The sequence below is a fragment of the Rhinoraja longicauda genome, chromosome 18 (genome assembly GCF_053455715.1).
Source record: "Rhinoraja longicauda isolate Sanriku21f chromosome 18, sRhiLon1.1, whole genome shotgun sequence".
In the NCBI taxonomy this organism is placed as follows: domain Eukaryota; kingdom Metazoa; phylum Chordata; class Chondrichthyes; order Rajiformes; family Arhynchobatidae; genus Rhinoraja; species Rhinoraja longicauda.
Window position 1 is genome coordinate 11,616,764 of NC_135970.1, and position 19,494 is coordinate 11,636,257.

Below are 19,494 nucleotides of genomic sequence, written 5' to 3' on the forward strand. Positions count from 1 at the left end.
TTGAATTGTTTTTAAATGGTTAGCACATAGATGTGAAATGTACTTCTGCTTATCGTAAAGTATCCTTCTCCCTCAATTTAATTTTTAAAGGCAGCAACCTGTATCTTGTGTGGCAAGTTGATTAAAAAGTTCCAACTGTTTTCTTTCAAAGTGTGAGGTTAAAATAGTGCAGTGTGAATTGGTAGAATCAAAGATTAAAGCAACCAGATGAGGACGGCACAGTGGTAGAGTTTCTGCCCTTATAGTACCAGACACCCGGGTTCAATCCTGACTACGGGTGCTGTGTGTACAGATTTTGTATGTTCTCCCTGTGACTAAGTGTATTTTCGGTGGGTTGCTCCAGTTTCCTCCTACATTCCAAAGACGTACAGGTTTGTGAGTTAAATTAGCTTCTGTAAATTATTCCTAGTGTGTAGGATAGAACTAGTGTACGGGTGATCGCTGGTCAGTGCAGACTGGGTGGGCCGAAGGGCCTTTCTCTACACTGTATCTCTAAAATCTAACGTACCATATCCCTGATAGAAAATAAGACCTGCAAGCACGAAATCAATATTAATGATTCACGCAAGATATACTTCAAGGAGGACCATTTGGCATCCCGAGGTTTGAAAACTTTATTTGCAATACACTCGACCCCCTGCGGCAACCAGCATTCATGGTACGCCTTCAGGATCCCCATGGGCACCGCGTGCTCCCTCTCCAGGGGCATGAACGCAGGCTCTGGAACTCTTCTCCATTCACCAACCCACCACTATAGATCTAATGGGACTTGATTTCTGAAAAAACTGAGACTAAAACTTCTCAATAGTTGAAATTGAGCCAAGGCTGATAATTGGAATTAAGATACCGGCTTCAAGGATGACTGGTCTATTTACCAGTTTTGGACAAATATAAGTCTGTGTTTGCTAAGGAGGTCAAAATGGATATGGTTGGAACATTATTGACAGCATGGAAGTAAGATAAAGTAGACTCTGCATTTGCAGAGAATACAGGCAACCGTGCCATAAACTGCTCACTAATGCTTTCTTGCAATAGTGATCACTTCAATGTCTGCTTAATTTTTTGTTTTAGTATGGCTGTATGGTAATTCGAGTTTCACTGTACCTTAATTGGTACCCATGACAATAAACAGACCTTTGAACCCTTTGAATACCAAGGATAATTCCAACCAGAGTCCGAAACTATATGGTCACCACGGAAACCATAGAAAAAGCACAAAAAAAAATTACTGCCTTTTTTTTAAAACAGAAAATGTCAGGAGTGAGGGAGCATGAGTGTAAACAGCAAATAGAAATGTTGTTCACCATAAGTGTAACATTCCGTTATCTTGTCAGCAGTATTTTCCTGAGGTGTTCATTAAGCCTCCACAGGCATATATAGTGGAGAAGTCAACAAGATTCACTACTCTCTGGGAAATAAAAAATCTTCTCATCTTATTCCTGATTGGCTGACCTTTGGTTGCAGACATCAAGAAAGAGGAAATGTCCTTCCTGCATCTAACCTGTCATGATCCATAAGAATGCCAGGTGCTTCAATGATATCACCACTTTTTATTCTAAACTCAAGAAAGAATACGGCTTGTCAACTTATTTTCTCTTCACAGCACTACGCCATGGATTATTCCAAGGCAGCTCTCACCGGGAGCCTATACACTCTTGTTCATAAATCTCCTTGCTGTAAAGACCAACAAGTAGTTTACCTTCCTAATTGGTTGCCATACCCACATAAACTTTTAGAGATTTGTGTGCAAGGACATCCAAGTTCTGCTGAATACCAAGACCTTTTAATTTATCATTATTTAAAGAATATAATAATAATAATAATAAGCATTTATTTTATATAGCGCTTTACCAGGTGCTCAAAGCGCTTTACAAAAACAGTCATAACATAAAAACAAACAGACAAACTATCCTGACGGAGAAGCGGCGAACAAACAGCGCCAGCGTCCTCTCACGTCAGGGTCCGGCAGTAGACAACAAAAAGCACAGGACACACAGATACAATTTGAACACAAACAGCCATCACAGTGATTGCTCCAGTGAATGCATTGTTTTTCTATTTTTTCCGTATAGTCAATGACCTTACATTCCCCCCCTATTATAATTCCATCTGCAGTGCCCTTGTACATCGACTTATCTTTATTACATCTTCTAGAACCCTTTCTGCGTTCTCCTCACAACACAGCTGAAATCTTGCATAAAACACAAAGTGCTGGAGTAAACTCAGCACGTAAGGCAGCATTGCTGGAGGACATGGATAGGTGATCTTTCGGGACCTGTTCTCCAATATTAAGCATACATTTCTCAGTATGGGGCAGGTTGCAATATTAAAAATGATTCACACTCAAATGATCCGCAAGTGAAAGTTCACAATTGCAAAACTGGAATCAATTCTCAATTACGGTCCTTGTGAAAGGAACCAAAATGACCCAGTCTACATTGTGCCATAGAAGACATTTCCCATGGGAGGGGGGGGGGGGGGGGAACATATTGGGCAACTTGCTGGACCAAACATTAAAATCCTCCACTTAAAATACGTCTTAGTCAAACAATGCAGCTACTAGGCCACTAGAATAAAGGTGATGCCATCAGTTAATGGTGTTCGATTAAACATTTAATCTGCAATTGATTTGCGAGTCATGAAGTATATAACATGTGCAAACACCAGAAAATGTTATGATCTGTGGACTAACTTGAATAATTATCTCTCCCTTTGTTTTGGAGATATTCATCTAATTCAGTTCAGGAGCAAAGAGGTCCTTCTACATAGGAGCAAAGAGGTCCTTCTACAGTTGTACCGGGCCCTGGTGAGACCGCACCTGGAGTACTGTGTGCAGTTTTGGTCTCCAAATTTGAGGAAGGATATTCTTGTTATTGAGGGCGTGCAGTGTAGGTTCACTAGGTTGATTCCCGGAATGACGGGACTGTCGTATGTTGAAAGGCTGGAGCAATTAGGCTTGTATACACTGGAATTTAAAAGGATGAGGGGGGATCTTATTGAAACATATAAGATAATTAGGGGATTGGACACATTAGAGGCAGGAAACATGTTCCCAATGTTGGGGGAGTCCAGAACAAGGGGCCACAGTTTAAGAATAAGGGGTAGGCCATTTAGAACGGAGATGAGGAAGAACTTTTTCAGTCAGAGAGTGGTGAAGGTGTGGAATTCTCTGCCTCAGAAGGCAGTGGAGGCCAGTTCGTTGGATGCTTTCAAGAGAGAGCTGGATAGAGCTCTTAAGGATAGCGGAGTGAGGGGGTATGGGGAGAAGGCAGGAACGGGGTACTGATTGAGAGTGATCAGCCATGATCGCATTGAATGGCGGTGCTGGCTCGAAGGACTGAATGGCCTACTCCTACACCTATTGTCTATTGTCTATTGTCTATTGTCACACACTGCTCAGTTCCCATGAGAACGTCATCGGCACTGCATCTCAAAGTAACCATCATTACATATAATCCTTCATAAGACAGCAACACTGGAATAACTAGGATGGGGGCTGCTTCCTTCATTAATGATTGAACGTTTACACTGAACAAACAAGAACTCAAACTGAGCACATGCCTGTGTTTAATTTTCCTGAACTGTTAAAACCAAGGACTTATCCTTCAAAGGCAATGTCGATAAAGCATCAAAACTACCTCATTAAATCCATCTCGTTGAAAGTCTAACAATTCTTCAGGCATTTAATGAGTTTCAACTCATTATTTTAAATTAGACTAAGAATACAGCCACCCCCATTTTAATTCATTCTAATCTATGGAATGATGAAAGTTGCCACCAGCTGAAAGCTACGTCATGGTGATATAGTCCTTGAATTCGTGAAGTTGAAGGGAAATTCAGGTCTTTGGACATTTGGATGAAAGTACATCATAAGAATTAGAAGCAGGAAACATCGATCTAGTCCCTCGTTCACCATTGAATAAGCTCATGGCTTATCTTTCACCTCAGCTCCACCTCCCAGCACACATATCATATCGCTTGAAGATAGACACAAAATGCTGGTGTAACTCAGCGGGACAGGCAGCATCTCTGGAAAGAGGGAATGGGTGACGTTTCGGGTTGAGACCCTTCTTCAGAGATGCTGCCTGTCCCGCTGAGTTCCTCCAGCACTTTGCACCTATCTTCGATATAAACCAGCATCTGCAGTTCTTTCCTACACCTATCATATTGCTTGATTCCCTAAACATCTGTCTTGCATTTACTCAACCAGTCCCCACTGTGGCAGCCCCACTCTGGTACATTTAAATTATGGGTTTTAGACATAAGCCCATGGACATGTTCTAAAAGCTTCACAATTTTTTTTAAAATTCACAAGGAAACTGAGTTCTGCATCTCAATATTATGAGCAGAAGGCTAGGCATATTATGTACAAGTAAATATCGCTTACAATTGGCACGGGAGCGCAGCGGTAGAGTTGCTGCTTTACAGCGAATGCAGCGCCGGAGACTCAGGTTCGATCCTGACTACGGGTGCTGCACTGTAAGGAGTTTGTACGTTCTCCCCGTGACCTGCGTGGGTTTACTCCGAGATCTTCGGTTTCCTCCCACACTCCAAAGACGTACAGGTATGTAGGTTAATTGGCTGGGTAAATGTAAAAATTGTCCCTAGTGGGTGTAGGATAATGTTAATGTACGGGGATCACTGGGCGGGATCACTGGGCGGCACGGACTTGGAGGGCCGAAAAGGCCTGTTTCCGGCTGTATGTATATGATATGATATGATATGATGAAAGGCAGCACATTGAAACTGATTAATGTAATAGTAAGAAATCATATGTAATATTGATTAAAATGTAATAAAAAGCCTCAGATTAAAAGGACCTCCCTTTAGAAAGATGAAGAGGAATTTCGTTAGTCAGAGGGTGGTGAATCTGTGGAATTCATTGCAACAGACTGCTGTGGAAGCCAAGTCAATGGATATTTTAGGAGGAGATTGACAGATTCTTGATTAGTAATGGTGTCAGGATTTATGGGGCAATGGCAGGAGAATGAGGTTGAGAGGGAAAGATAGATCAGCCATGATTGAATGGCGGAGTAGACATGATGGGTCAAATGAACTAATTCTGCTCCGGGATCCTATGAATTTACGAAGTTATGTTTGTGATAACCCAGTTAATGTTCGTTGATATGCAAGTGAGTTTTGCATGAAAATACAAAAATGCGTGTAGGCTTCCTGCTTGGGTAGACATGACCAGACAATCTATATTACAAGTAAGACAATAGACAATAGATGCAGGAGTAGGCCATTCGGCCCATTGAGCCAGCACCGCAATTCAAGGTGGGAACGGGGTACTGATTGAGAATGATCAGCCATGATGACATTGAATGGCGGTGCTGGCTCGAAGGGCCGAATGGCCTCCTCCTGCACCTATTGTCTATTGTCTATAATGTGATCATGGCTGAACATCCACAATCAGTATCCTGTTCCTGCCCTCTCCCCATACCCCCTGACTCCGTTATCATTAAGAGCTCTATCTAACTCTCTCTTGAAAGCATCCAGAGAAATGGCCTCCACTGCCTTCTGATGCAGAGAATTCCACAGATTTACAATAGACAATAGGTGCAGGAGGAGGCCATTCGGCCCTTCAAGCCAGCACCGCCATTCAATGTGATCATGGCTGATCATTCTCAATCAGTACCCCGTTCCTGCCTTTTCCCCATACCCCCTGACTCCGCTATCCTTAAGACCTCTATCTAGCTCTCTCTTGAATTGGCCTCCACTGCCTTCTGAGGCAGAGAATTCCATAGATTCACAACTCTCTGACTGAAAAAGCTTTTCCTCATCTCAGTTCTAAATGGCCTACCCCTTATTCTTAAACTGTGGCCCCTGGTTCTGGACTCCCCCAACATTGGGAACATGTTTCCTGCCTCTAATGTGTCCAACCCCTTAATAATCGTATTGTACTGGTCACCTCTTTAACCTGTAGCCAATGCAACTATGCATCACTGATCTGCTTTCAAGAAGTATCAGATAATCCAGCAGGATTTCCTCTGCAATATGCCAGAAATAAATATTTAAAAGTTATTTTTTTAGATTAATCAGTTACCTCAAATACGAGGCAATATTTGTGTTGCTAAAAACATACTGGATGGTTTGGTATTAAAGGGTGCTACAAACTAACCACAACTTTTTGTATAAGATGTATCCTTGTGATGCAACATTTTATTTCGTAATCTACAGTGGCAGTTTTACCAGTTTTCATTATTTCCATCTACCAATTAATTTTGTGTGTTTTACTTTGAGGATCCTTTAGTTTGTACAGTGAGTGTTGAAACCGATTCTACATCGGCATGTCAACATTTTTCAACCTGTGTTATGGATCCTTGGGACTGAACAGTTCTGAGCTGTCCGTCATGGTTTTCATTCTTTGCCGTTTACAATGAAATTGGTGGAGGAACCATTTAATCAACAAGAGCACTGACAGGAAAGGGAGAGAGATCTTGATTGAGGAACAAAGAAACTGCCAATGAACTTGAAGACATGGCCCTTATCTTTTTTTTAAACACAATGTTGAAGTATAATAAAGAAAAATGTATTTCCTCTGGCTTCACATTCTTGGTAGTTTCTCGATAGGTTTTGTAATATTTCATAACATTAAATGTATTCACTTATCAAAAATACTTTTAATACTTCCATGTAAACTGGGAATCTATAACAAAAAAGACCTTAAGAAAAATTAAGTATTTTGAGTAATATTTCACTGGCATCTTTAATTTTAGTTTAGAAATACATCGCAGAAACAGGCCCTTTCGGCCCACTGGGTCCGCACCGACCAGCGATCCCCGCACATTAACACTATCCTAGAACGTACAAACTCCGTACAGACAGCACCCGAAGTGGGGATCGAACCCCAGTCTCCGGCACTGCATTCTAAGGCAGCAACTCTACCGCTGCGCCACCGTGCACAGGTATTTAAAAAATCTTCTTTAACACGTTATATATTGATATAACCTAATGTAATTGTACAGTCATCTGCTTTCCTGAGTAAGATGGCCAAATGAAAGAGAATCATTTAATATAAACTCAAAACACCTTTGGAATTTCAATTGAACATTCATTGGATGCTTTAATGGAGAGTTGCTTGAATCTGTTTAATGCCGATTATTTCCCGACAAATATTTCACAACTTGGGTTGGAAACTGGTGGGTTGACATTAAGATGTCAGAAAGTGACCATTAGCCTGGGTGATCATCATACTGTGAGAAATGGGAAACAATTGTGCAGTGAAAGTACATTATATAGTGCAACATCTGCGATGTTCACTTTCTACCTATTCAAGGAGTCAAGTTTAATAAACATTGAAAAATTGGAGATGAGTAGTAGTCAACTTATCATTAATATTTCTTCCTTATAAACACATTTGCCATTTGATCTTGTGAATAGAGTATGCAACCATACAGAGGAAGAAGAATGAAATGGCAACTGCTTTTGGTCACTTGAGTACATGACTAAACGACCTGGTGCCTTTCAATTTGGGTAGAAAGGCTGATAATTATGCTCCACGACAAATGACAAAGAAAATTAAATTAAAAAAACACCCCTACAGGTGCAGTCTTTTACTGTCGTTTAACTGCTTCAATGCAAACGGTGATTTTTTTTAATACACAAATAGCCAACTGTGTTTGTGTTTACAACATTTTGTTTAAAAAAGAGCAGAGTTTTCTCATCTTCCACCACCCATGTTGATGTTACAACCCATTAAAAATCAACGTGAACTCGGAACAATGTATTTTTCAGGAGTTGGAAACTGAGAATATAAATATCGGCATTGTAACCCGACAACAAGGTAACCAGTCTCTGTTGCATGTAAAGATTAATTTATGCAGCCCCATTTCACACCTGTAAGAAATATTGCAAGGTATTTCACAAAATTCTCGAAGATTAATTGACTCTAATGTACGTCTCCAAAGACGTACAGGTATGTAGGCTAATTGACTGGGTAAATGTAAAAAAATTGTCCCTAGTGTGTGTAGGATAGTGTTAATATGCGGGGATCGCTGGGCGGTGCGGATTCAGTGGGCCGAAGGGCCTGTTTCCGCGCTGTATCTCTAAATCTAAATCTAAAATCTAATTGTGGAGTACTTTGGGACATTTGAGAGTAGTGGGGATGCTACTGCAATAGACACAATATAGGTGCACACCTCGAGATTATTGTGATGTACACAAAGTGGACAGTTTTAGCACAGTAACTTTCCATGAACGGCAGTGAAATAATCAGCTTTTCTAACGTTCTCATCATTCATCGTTAAAACCTATGTCTATTTAATATGGAGAAAGAACAAATCAAAAGTCAAAAGACCCGCAAGCCTGTTCTTACATTTCGTTTTTGCAACAGATGCATCTTTCACAGTTATTGATGGTAATGGTCATGCTGTTGAAGTGTCACAATGGTAAAGGTCACAAGAACCGCTCACTACTATTTCCAATATCAATCCAACCGCATTGCTCAATGTCAACGGTTGTCAATACCTCCCCTGTGAATAGCTTGTGATGTCTCAGTTAAAGGCTATATATTAATGAGTTATTGTTCCATCTCAAACAGTTGATATTGACATCCAAACATAGTCAAAAATCAGTTCAAAGATGAAAAGGATGTTAACTGAAGCCAATATATTGTACAGTTAAAATCAGCAGCTATGCATGTTTTCCAACCATTGAAAAATGTCAATAGGTGTCAAGTATGATTCTGAATGGGATGTTTGTAGATAAAGTCAGAGTGATACAGCACTGAAATAGGCCCTTTGGCCCATCTTATCCATGCCAACCACACGAGTGGCACATCGGTAGAATTGAGTCCCGGGTTCAATCATGACTGCGGGTGCTGTCTGTACAGTTTGTGCCCTGTGGTGGGGTGGGTCTTCTCTGGGTGCTCCGGTTTCCTCCCACATTCCACAGACGTACAGGTATGTAGGTTAAATTACTTCTGTTAATTGTAAATTGTCCGTAGTATGTAGGGTAGTGCTGGTGTACAGGATAATCGTTGGTTGGCATGGTCTCAGTGGGCAGAAGGGCCTGCTTCCACACTGTATCTCTAAAGACCAAGTTGGTATACTGGGCGAGTCCCGTTTGCCTGCTTTTGACTCATCTATATACTATACGTTTGTTATCTTGTTTGTGACTGAACTTCAGCCAAAACGGTACACGATAGCGCGACAATTTTAGGCCCACCTTACTCGCCATTGTCACTTCAGTGATAATGCAAGTAGTTTTATTGAAATCGGTGTTATATTTTTTAAGTTATTCACATTTTAAAGTTTAAAAGGAGGGGAGGGGGAGGGGAGGAGGGAGGGAGGAGTAGTGAGAGGGGAGGGGGGGATTGAGGAGAGAGGGGAGGGGGAGGGGAGGGTGCTGAGGAGGGAGGGGGAGAAGGGAGAGGGGAGGGGGGGGTTGAGGAAAGAGGGGAGGGGGGGGGGGAGGACAGGGTGCTGCACCAATGCAGGAGAGGTTTGGGCCCAACTTGGTCTACTATCCCTCTAAAACTTAGGTCCGCTCAAAGTCTCTTAAACGTCATATGGATAAAGGGACATGTGAAAAACAAAATGTTCTGACAAACCAGGTTCTTTTCCCATGCTTGAAGAACTTCAGTTGGAATCGGCGAGTCAATCTCTCAAACCTGATCCACTATTCACTGGTGACCTGTGACCCATATAGCCGCAATGGCCAAATATTCTCAAAATGTGCATCACTGAATGAAAATGTATTATCAATGAAGCAAGAATTACCATTTGCAAATGAGAGACAAATTTGTAATTCATTTTCTGTGAGGTATTTTGAAATTTAACTTCTGAAAAAAAAATCTATTGAAGATTTTGTTCAGACAAAATTATTTTTGAAAACAGGCAAATCCCTACTCATTACAAATGCTGATTATAAATGCAATGCCTTACTCCAGCTGAACCTATTGAAAGTAATATTTTAAGTTGGTAAAATAAATGTTGTTAAATCAGTCTGTGCTGTCAGCCTAAGAGTTCACACTATCACTACTCCTTGTGAGCCCACTCACTCTGATCTCAGTGGACATTTCCCTCAGTACCCTACACATAATTTCCTTTTACTTGCACGCCTCAGCAGTGCTTTAGTTTATTTTATTTTATTTTATAGAAACAGGAAGTTCGGCCCACCAGGTCCACGCCGACCAGCGATCCCCGCACACATACACTATCCCACACACACACCAGGGACAATTTACAATTATACGAAGCCAATTAACCTGCAAACCTGTATGTCTTTAGAGTATGGGAGGGAACCAGAGATCACGGAGAAAACCCATGCAGGTCACAGGGGGAACGTACAAACTCCGTGCAGACAGTAAGCGTAGTCAGGATCGAACCCAGGTCTCTTTACATACTCTTTATATAGATGACATAGTCATATATAAATTGCAAAACACAATTCCTTGCAAGCAATAGGTTTGGACAAAATGCATTTAAATATTGAAAGTTACTTACACAGGCCGGCAAATGACGAGGTCTCCTTTATTGGTCCCATAGGCCAACCCCATCCCAGGCTCTGGAAGCCAGCGAGCTGAGTTTATACTGACATGTCTCCTCTGGTCTGGAGGCATTGGGTACAAAACATTGAACACTCTCTGCAAAGAGAGGAAATGGAAGTTAGGTGCATGGAACTCACATACCAGTTAAACATTTTACTCTGCTCATATCCTACCGACGATTGAAACATTTCAAAATATGAATAAAAAGATACAATAAAGTTAATGAATACTCAATGTGCTTTCATATATTGTGCAGATACTCCCTGACTTACCCAATAGGCAACTTACATCCGCTGACACTTACTTAAACAATTTTGTACTCAGTCCCGAGTGCACTCAAGGCAATTGGTAATATCCACAACACTGTACGATCACTAGTTTACATTAGGAAACAAGCTGGCAATGGCAGCCGTGCTTACCCTGAAGGCCACACACTGCTGAAAGTGCCCCAAAGGTGAGATGGAACTCAAGTTTACAAGTAACTTAAGCAAAACGCAAAGCTCTGAAGTAACTCAGCGGGTCAGGCAGTATCTCTGGAGGACTTAAATGTACATTTCCTCCACCGACATTGCAGCAAAGGTTTGAGTTATGAACTGCTGCTGAGTTGCACTCGGACAGTGAACTTTAACCCAGTAGTGTTGACTTGCAGTTTGAGGGAGGATAGAGACAAGGATTTGTCGAGCATGCACAGAGGGATTTCCGTTGGATTCCAATGAGTTATTCCAATGAGTTATTTTGGGCAGGGGATGGAAAGGCCCCGGCGAGCCACACGCAGCAGAAGGTCCCGGAGAGTTGCAGCCATACCCTGACTGCAGGCCTGGCTCGCCCGCCGCAGAACTGGGAGAGGGAGGCCACCGAGCTCGGCCCCTACTCGTCCCGAAGACCGGGAACCGGAGAGGAGGTGGAGGGTGTTGGCGGCAGACACTGAACAAGGGACAGTAGGAAAAGTTGGGGGGGGGGGGGGTTCCCACTGTGGGAGGCACCACCCAGGGCACGGTTTGTAGATGACCAGGCAAGGAGAAGGATGACGGTTCGCAGGATGACTGGATGGTGGTAACGGCTGCAACAAGCCTTTCTGGCCAGCTGCAGTTGGGACTGTGAAATGGCGCCCAAACCTGGTGCTATTGCATATAGATTCAGTGGGCTGATTCCATGCATTATGTGCTTAATAGGGGATGGTACTTATGCATGGCAATAATCTTATTGATCTGTATGCAAAAAAAGAATCTCACTGCACCTTGCTACACGCAATAATAACGGAACCATGGAAACATTGAAACAGACAGAATTGGTGATTCTCACTTACATAAAATCTGACTTAAGCAAGGGTTCATGGAATGTAATCCTTACATAAGTCGGCAAGTGTCTGTATTTGGACCTCAGTGGAGGAAGGGGTTGTTCATAATTCCATAGAGCTCAATCATATGGAAAGATCATTGGTATTGGAATCTTACACAATAGAGATATATTGGAAGACAACTGGTTGATAGGAAATGCAATTTTTTTAATGAATGTGCAAAAACAAATAGGGTTTTAGAATTCTCCTCTTGACTGAGGGCTCGATTGATCACAGTTGTTGCTCCATTGAAATATAAAAGGCAAGTGTTAAAAGCTTTGAGAGTTTTCACTCCAGACGGAGTGAGATTCACTGACTAAGAAATATTCAGCCTTGTTCTGAACCCTATCCCTCACCTCAGTCTAACATTCTGTCACTAGCTGTATTCGGCGAAGAAAGGCAAGCTGCAATGAAGCGCCGTGGGACAAGTCTAGTATCATTCAATTATTTCAGAAGAGAAGCTGAATAATAGTTTTCAAAAAAACAATTTAAAAACGGACAACCTTAATATCTCATTAGTTTGTAGATCAGAAAGAATTGCTCTCCATTTCTTTTAACTTATTAAATTTAACTGTGATCAGTAATTACAGCATTTTAAGTCCATACATTGAATAAGACTAACATCTGAATGATTTACTGATACGAATTAGATTAAAGCAAAGTTCCTTAAAACAATAAAACATTTAAAGATAAATTCTCTCCTGGAGTTATATATGCCAGATAAGGAAGTTTAGATAGGATGCAACAGTTAATTACATTGATGTTGGCTAGCCAATTTTAAAAGCTGCAGTTGTCAACTCAATAATTACTTGACCTCCATGGCCTCATTGAAGATAAACAAAGTTTATTGTAAACTGATATTTTAACAGTAGCATCAACTGGGAAATTGAGCTAATGATAATGATTTATGACAATAAATGAGAATGCCTCATCAATATTTTTTTCATAACGTTTTAGTGAAATGGCCGTTTGGATCTGGAATCTATAGCATCGAAAGATAAAATGCTGTGAGGTGTTCCACAGGAGGGTATCTTCCCTCAACCCGAAGACCAATTAAACATCTTCGCAAATTAAGAGCAAAGATTACACAATAAATCGTGGATAATAATGGTAGCCAAAGATAGAACCTGTGCTAAACCTCATCTGTGAACACAGATGACAAATAGTTAGAACAGATCTGGATCATCCATCTGCTCCCATTATGTTTGGCGTGGAATATGAAGAACAATTATTTTCTTTCCATGAAATAGACACAATAGTAAAATAATGGTCATTTGTTACTTTTTAAAGCAACAATAATTTTCCTTCAAAGCATTTTGACTCAGTTAAGAGCAATCTACTACTTAAGTCTGTAGATTGCCCAATTTGAAATCATTTGCAGACACAAAGTTCTGGAGTAACTCAGCGGGCCAGGCAGCATCTCAGGAGAGCATGAATAGGTGACGTTTTGGGGCGGGATCCTTCTTCAGACTGAAGAAGCGTCCGACCCGAAACGTTGCCTATCCATGTTCATTCTCAAGAGATGCTGCCTGACCCGCTGAGTTACTCCAGCACTTTGTGTCCTTTTGTGTAAACCAGCATCTGCAGTTCCTTGTTTCTCCAAATCATGAGCACTTGTTCCAGGTTGGTAACCCTGAGTGAGTAGAGGCTGGCAGTAGATTGTCAGGAAAGATGCCACATGGATAAAACAGCATACAATGTCCTATTTCACTCTCCCAACAATTCAGACGGGTGCTGAAAGTTGTGCACGTATTTCAATTAAGAACAAACTTCGCACTGAAGGCTGCCATCGTCAAAAGATACACTTAAAAAAGCAGACAACCTCAACATTCTTTTGCTGCCACCTCGATTAATTGATAAATAATCATAAAGATATTTCAAGATGCATCATTCATTTGGGGCAAGCCTTCAAATAAACTTCAATTTTAATCTGGTCTCCACCTCCACCGTTCCTGTGAATTCTTTGAGGGCAACAACATTTTTTTTTAAAACACTGAAAGAAAGAAAACTAATTTGAACAAAATATAACTGTACTGAGACAGGCATGATGAGCTTTTCAACAGACTAATCCTCCAGTGTGAACAGATCACAGGGGTCACCACAATGTACAAAAATCCCCGTGCCTGTGAGAAGAGTTTATGCTAATCTCGGCATGCCATTAAAACAATGAATAATAAATTGCCATCTTCAGTTAAAAATTGCTGTACACTGGGGCAGCACACGCTCAAACAACTGACAATGCCTGCCTCCGTATTCTCCCAAGGACAGGCTCCATGGCGAAGCTGCACCGTCCTCTGCAGTAATACAGGGGAATGAGATTGGTCAACTACAGACCCTTGGTGACCTATTGCCATTCACTATCTCCACCTGCTTATCACAGGTTTTGATTAACCGAAAACAATAATTAATCCACATTAACTGAAGATTTGCTGGCATGGCTAACTTCATCTCTCATTGTTGTCAATTGTTCTTTCCACTGCAACTCAGTGGAGATTCACAGTGAAGAAACCCCAGGAGACAAGCTAGCCAATTAAAACACCAAGCTTCTCATTGAATGTTTGCCTGCATGTTTCATAACAGTTGGCCTCTGCTGACTCCACTTCAGACCCATATCCCAGCAGCTCAGACATTCTTCCTAGCAATATTCAAATGTCAAAATCAACCAAATGTTTTTTTTAACTATTTCAATATCTATTTCCATTTTCTACTGTACGGTAAGAATGGAACAGGAAGAGGGAAGGGGGGGGCAAGAAGGGAGGGTGTGAAAGAGGGGAGGGGAAGGGGCGAGCGATATAGGGGGTGGGGGCAGAGGGCAAGCACAGAGGGGAGGGGGGTTGTGGGCAAAAGGGAGCAAAAGGGGAGGGGAAAAGGGGGGTCTAAATGGGGTAGTGGGGCAAAAGGGGGGAGGGAGCAAAAAGGAGGAGGGGGTACAAAGCCAATTTCTGCTCCAAGGAGATAAATATATGCTGAAAGTAAATTTGGTGCCAGTTGAACCTTGTCCTAGTCTTGTCAATGACCAGGGTCATCGTAGTCTACATAAAAACTGGTCAGCTTAGAAGTATTGATGAACACAAAAAGCGCAAGTGACCAAACTCCCTTCCTTGCCTACTTTGGCAAAGGTTACTTTTGTCTTTACTTGTTCATGGTACAGGGTGGAGGAGGAATAATGATTTCACCAAACCGCAGGCAGGACTCTTGTGATGAAATGAAGAAGTAAATAGCAGGACGGAAAAAAGGTGTTATTTACCAAGATTTTGAGAAAGTCTTCGGTAAGGTGCCACACGGGAGGCTGCTAAGGAAGATCAGAGCCCATGATATCAAAGGGCAGATACTAGCATGGATAGCAGGTTGGCTGGATGGCAGAAAGGGAGCTTTTTCTAGTTGGCTGCCATTGACTAGCGGAGTTCCGCAGGGGTCGGTGCTAGGGCCGCTGCTCTTCATATTGTGTATTAATGATTTGGATGAGGGGATTGAAGGCCAAGTTAGCCGATGACACGAAAATAGGTGGAAGGGCAGAATGTCGAGAAAACAAGGACTGCAGGACTTGGACAGGTTGGGAGAGTGGGCAGAGAAGTGGCAGATGGAAGCATAGCAAAATGTGGACTCATGCATTTTGGTAGCAGGAATAAAGGCTAAATGGGAAAAGAATCCAGAAATCAGAGGTGTAAAGGGACTTGGGAGCGCTGGTGCAGGATTCCCAAAAAGATCATCTGTAAGTCGAATCGGTAGTAAAGAAGGCAAACACAATGCTCTGATTTATTTCAAGAGCACTAGAATACAAAAACAGGGATGTAATGCTGAGGCTCTACAAGGCGCTGGTCAGGCCGCATTTGGACTATTGAGAGCAATTTTGGGCACCATACCTGAGGAAGGATGTGCTGGCTCTGGAGAGGGTCCAGAGGAGGTTTACAAGAATGATCCCAGGAATGAGTGGGTTAACCCATGATGAGCGTTTGATGGCACTGGCTCTGCACTCGCTGGAGTTCAGAGGGGGACCTCATTGAAACATACTGAATAATGAAAGGCTTGGAAAGTGTGGATGTGGAGAGGATGTTTCCAATAGTGGGAGAGTCTAGGATTAGAGGTCATAGCCTCAGAATTAAAGGATATTCATTTAGGAAGGAGATGAGGAGGAATTTCTTTAGTCAGAGGGTGGTGAATTTGTGGAATTCTTTGCCACAGAAGGCTGTGGATTCCATCAATGGATATTTTTAAGGCAGAGATAGATAGATTATTGATTAGTACAAATGTCTGGGGTTAAGGGGAGAAGGCAGGAGAATGGTGTTAGGAGAGAGACAGATCAGCCATGATTGATTGGCAGAGTAGACTTGATGGACCGAATGTCCTAATTCTGCTCCTATCACATATGACCTTATGCAAGGTCTAGCAAACCAGGAAAATCAAGTCAAAGCAAGGCTTGTCATAAGCACAGTACAGTGAGAGACAGTTATAAGCACTACAGGCACAGACTCAGACTCATAAGAAATTAAACTATACGTAAAATTTCTAAAATAGAAAAATCAAGACAGTTGTGCAGAACACAACATGAAAACTGTCCATGGTGATGCAAGAAATAGGCTGCAGTGTTCTGTTGTTGAGGTTACGATTGAGGTTGTGCATGTTGGTTCAAAACCTGGTCGTAGTAGGAAAGTAGCTGTTCCTGAATCGAATGATGTGGGACCTCGGGCTTTTATACCTCCTCCCTGAAGGTGGCAGTGAGAAGAGAGCATGGCCCGGATGGTGGGAATCCTTGAGGCAGGACCTCATGTAGATGCTGTCGATGGAGGGGTGGACTGTGACTGTGATGGACTGGGCTAGGTCCACCATTTGTCATATGCAGGTGTATGCATGCCAAAACAAAGTAGCTCGTTTCCAAATCCCCTTCTGTCTGTGTGCCAAACTCATCCTTAGTGTTGAGGTTCGTTGTTTAACCATCCTTGCTCTGACGATAACATGGCCTTCATTGTGACCCAAACCTTACGAGCGAGGCTGCCGCCATACTCTTTCTCAGCGAACATTGTCTGGCTTGTTTACAATTCCTCACACTCCTACTGATACCAAGAGCACAGCATTTTAAAAATAATTTAAGGTATATAAAATGAAGATAAAGATAGCTGGAGTCGGTTTCACATAGTAGTTGTGGCTAAAACAAGAGAGTACAGGTTTAAGGGAGGTGGTTTAATGGAGATCAGAGGAATAAATAGTTCACATCAAAGTATCTGGAATGTGCTACTGTTGGGCAAGAACTTCAGAAAGCCGAAGTTCTGAACACCATCATGTTTCGGAATAGCTACATGGTCCATCCATCAGTTAGGATACAGTCTGATTCTCAACCTCATTGTGACTTTGACACTGCAATTGTTGCATTCCAATGCTGAGAAATATATTCTGCACGCTGCATCTTTCTCTTTACCTATTGTACTTAAGTTTGGCTTGATAGTATTACTGTGTAGTATTATCTCATTTGAAGAGACGGCATGTAAAAGAAACCTTTCAACTGTACCTTGGTATGCGTGATATTATTAAACCTAAACCAACTAGAATGTACTTGAACTGACCTGCACAACTCTATTCCTACCTTGGCAACACGACATTACAGCCTACGTCTTGCACACCGTCAGAGACTTGATTTCTAATCGTGTTCTGGAATAACGCCCTGTATTTTTGAGCAGTCTTTTTGTTTTCACTGCCTATAGGATGTGTAATATGTATAATTTAAATATAATTTATAGTTTTTCCTGTGTTGACCAAGAGCGTGTGTCTGTGAAGCTACTGCATATAAGATTTTCATTGTAGCTCTCCATATTTCAGGCATGTGAGTGAGGTTAAAAAAAAAGAGGAAAAGAGACATGCGCTTGCACGAGGCATACAAGGGGGTCAAAAAATCGGATTTCGTTTTTTAATTTACACACAAAATCACCAGTTTCAAGCCTCTTTTAGTGCATTTCAAAGTAAAAACAGACATTACAAAATAATGTGAATATGTCACTGTACACTAATAACATTTTGAAATAAATTCGCACATTAATTGATCAGCCCAAAAAGGTGGGGCTTTTCTGCTGTATTTTATATTTTAACCCTGTCTTAATTAATTTAGTTATATAATTTTGCACTTAAATTTAATATTTACACATTACAGTTCCACCACTGATTTTCTGCCACTCTTGGTTCCAGAGCTTTGCTGGTTTATCCAGCAGGCCAAGGAAGCCGGCTATGGGGATAGATGTGCTGGCTCCAGCTGGGCTGGAGTTCCAGAGCCCCGGCCGCAGGTTGCAAATTCAACCCACCGATCGGTCGTGGAAGTCCTGATGAGGTCGAGATTGGCTGCCTTGCCCAGCCCATGTGCCACATTTTCTGAGAGACTTTCAGGGCGTGCGGGGGGATTTCTCACGGAACCTCTAGCGACCTCTCGCGGCTGAATTGACAAATTGGCCATGGAAGTCCCGACGTGGTCGAGATTGGCACAGCCTAGGTGCCACATTTTCAGAGAGACTTCCAGGGCGCGCGGGGGGGGGTGGATTTCTTGCGGAACCCCTAGCGCCCTCTAGCGGAACCTAGTGTTCATTACAAGTCTATACATTGGTTTTTTTCTTTCTTTTTTCGATCCGATTTCTCTGTTTATTTGGCAAATGAAAAACGCGGAAACCATCCAAAAAGCGCGGAAAATGGATTTTAAAAACGCGGAAATCCACGGAGAATTCACACGCCTGATATTTGCACGTATGACAACAAAATCAACTTGACTTGATATAGACAGATACTTGAATGAGAGAGATATGGAATTAATGCAGATAAAATGGGATTAAGTCCATATTCCTCTATGGCCTGCTCATTCAAGTGCCAGAGGATGGTTACCACAGATGGGCCGAAGTGCCTGCTTCTACACTGGAAGTCTCTGTAAAAGATGCAAAGATCTAATAGCACGATCTTCAGCAAAAATCTGAAAACTCTTCCCAACATTTAAAAAAAATCATAAATTGATTACATTAAAAACAAAATCCAATTCTATCAATGGCATAATGTAGCCAGCTTTAGAAAATATTCTAAACAATGCACACCATTCAAATGGTTACATCAGCATCATCTGTTGCGCAGATTATTGGACTGGTTGCCAGAATAATGCAAATCAACTTCATTATACAATTACATGACCACAATGATAAATTACGTGGGCAACATTCAATTCTTGCAGAACACAGAGTTCTCCATGGTCAATAAACCCTAATTGTACTCTGTGGAGATGGGGCACCATGAATCCTGGGACAACATGGTATCTAAAGGGCCACGGCTGCACAATCAGACAAAAGAAGAAAGAGGTTGCAAAATTGTCTGACATTTTGTCAGTTATTTATTTTTAATTACTTTGCAAAAATTTCTAAACACCTGTTTTCGCTTCTTCAATCTGGGGTATTGTGTAGATTGTTGATAAAAAATTTTTTTTAATCAATTTTAAAATAAGGCTGTAACGTAACATAATGCGGAAAAGGTGAAGAGGTCTGAATACTTTCTGAATGCACTGTATATTGCTTGCTTGATTTGGCCTAATCAGATTTAGAAAGCCTTCATTTTAAAATTACATTTATACAACATTGTAGCGACCATAGAAAGTGGTTCTAGTTGTCGAACCCTCAGATTGGCCAGCAAGGTCACGTGTGGGTGCGACCGT

General features: G+C 41.7%; 1 protein-coding gene across 4 annotated transcripts in view; it reads right to left on the reverse strand.

The window, feature by feature from the left end:
* Positions 1–19,494, reverse strand: part of LOC144602252 (activating molecule in BECN1-regulated autophagy protein 1-like) — a 292,114-nt gene that overhangs the window by 32,809 nt on the left and 239,811 nt on the right. For all 4 annotated transcript variants that reach the window (XM_078415123.1, XM_078415121.1, XM_078415122.1 and 1 more), the window contains one exon: positions 10,449–10,588. In XM_078415123.1, the coding sequence (XP_078271249.1) occupies positions 10,449–10,588 (140 nt within the window). The remainder of the gene's footprint in view (positions 1–10,448; positions 10,589–19,494) is intronic.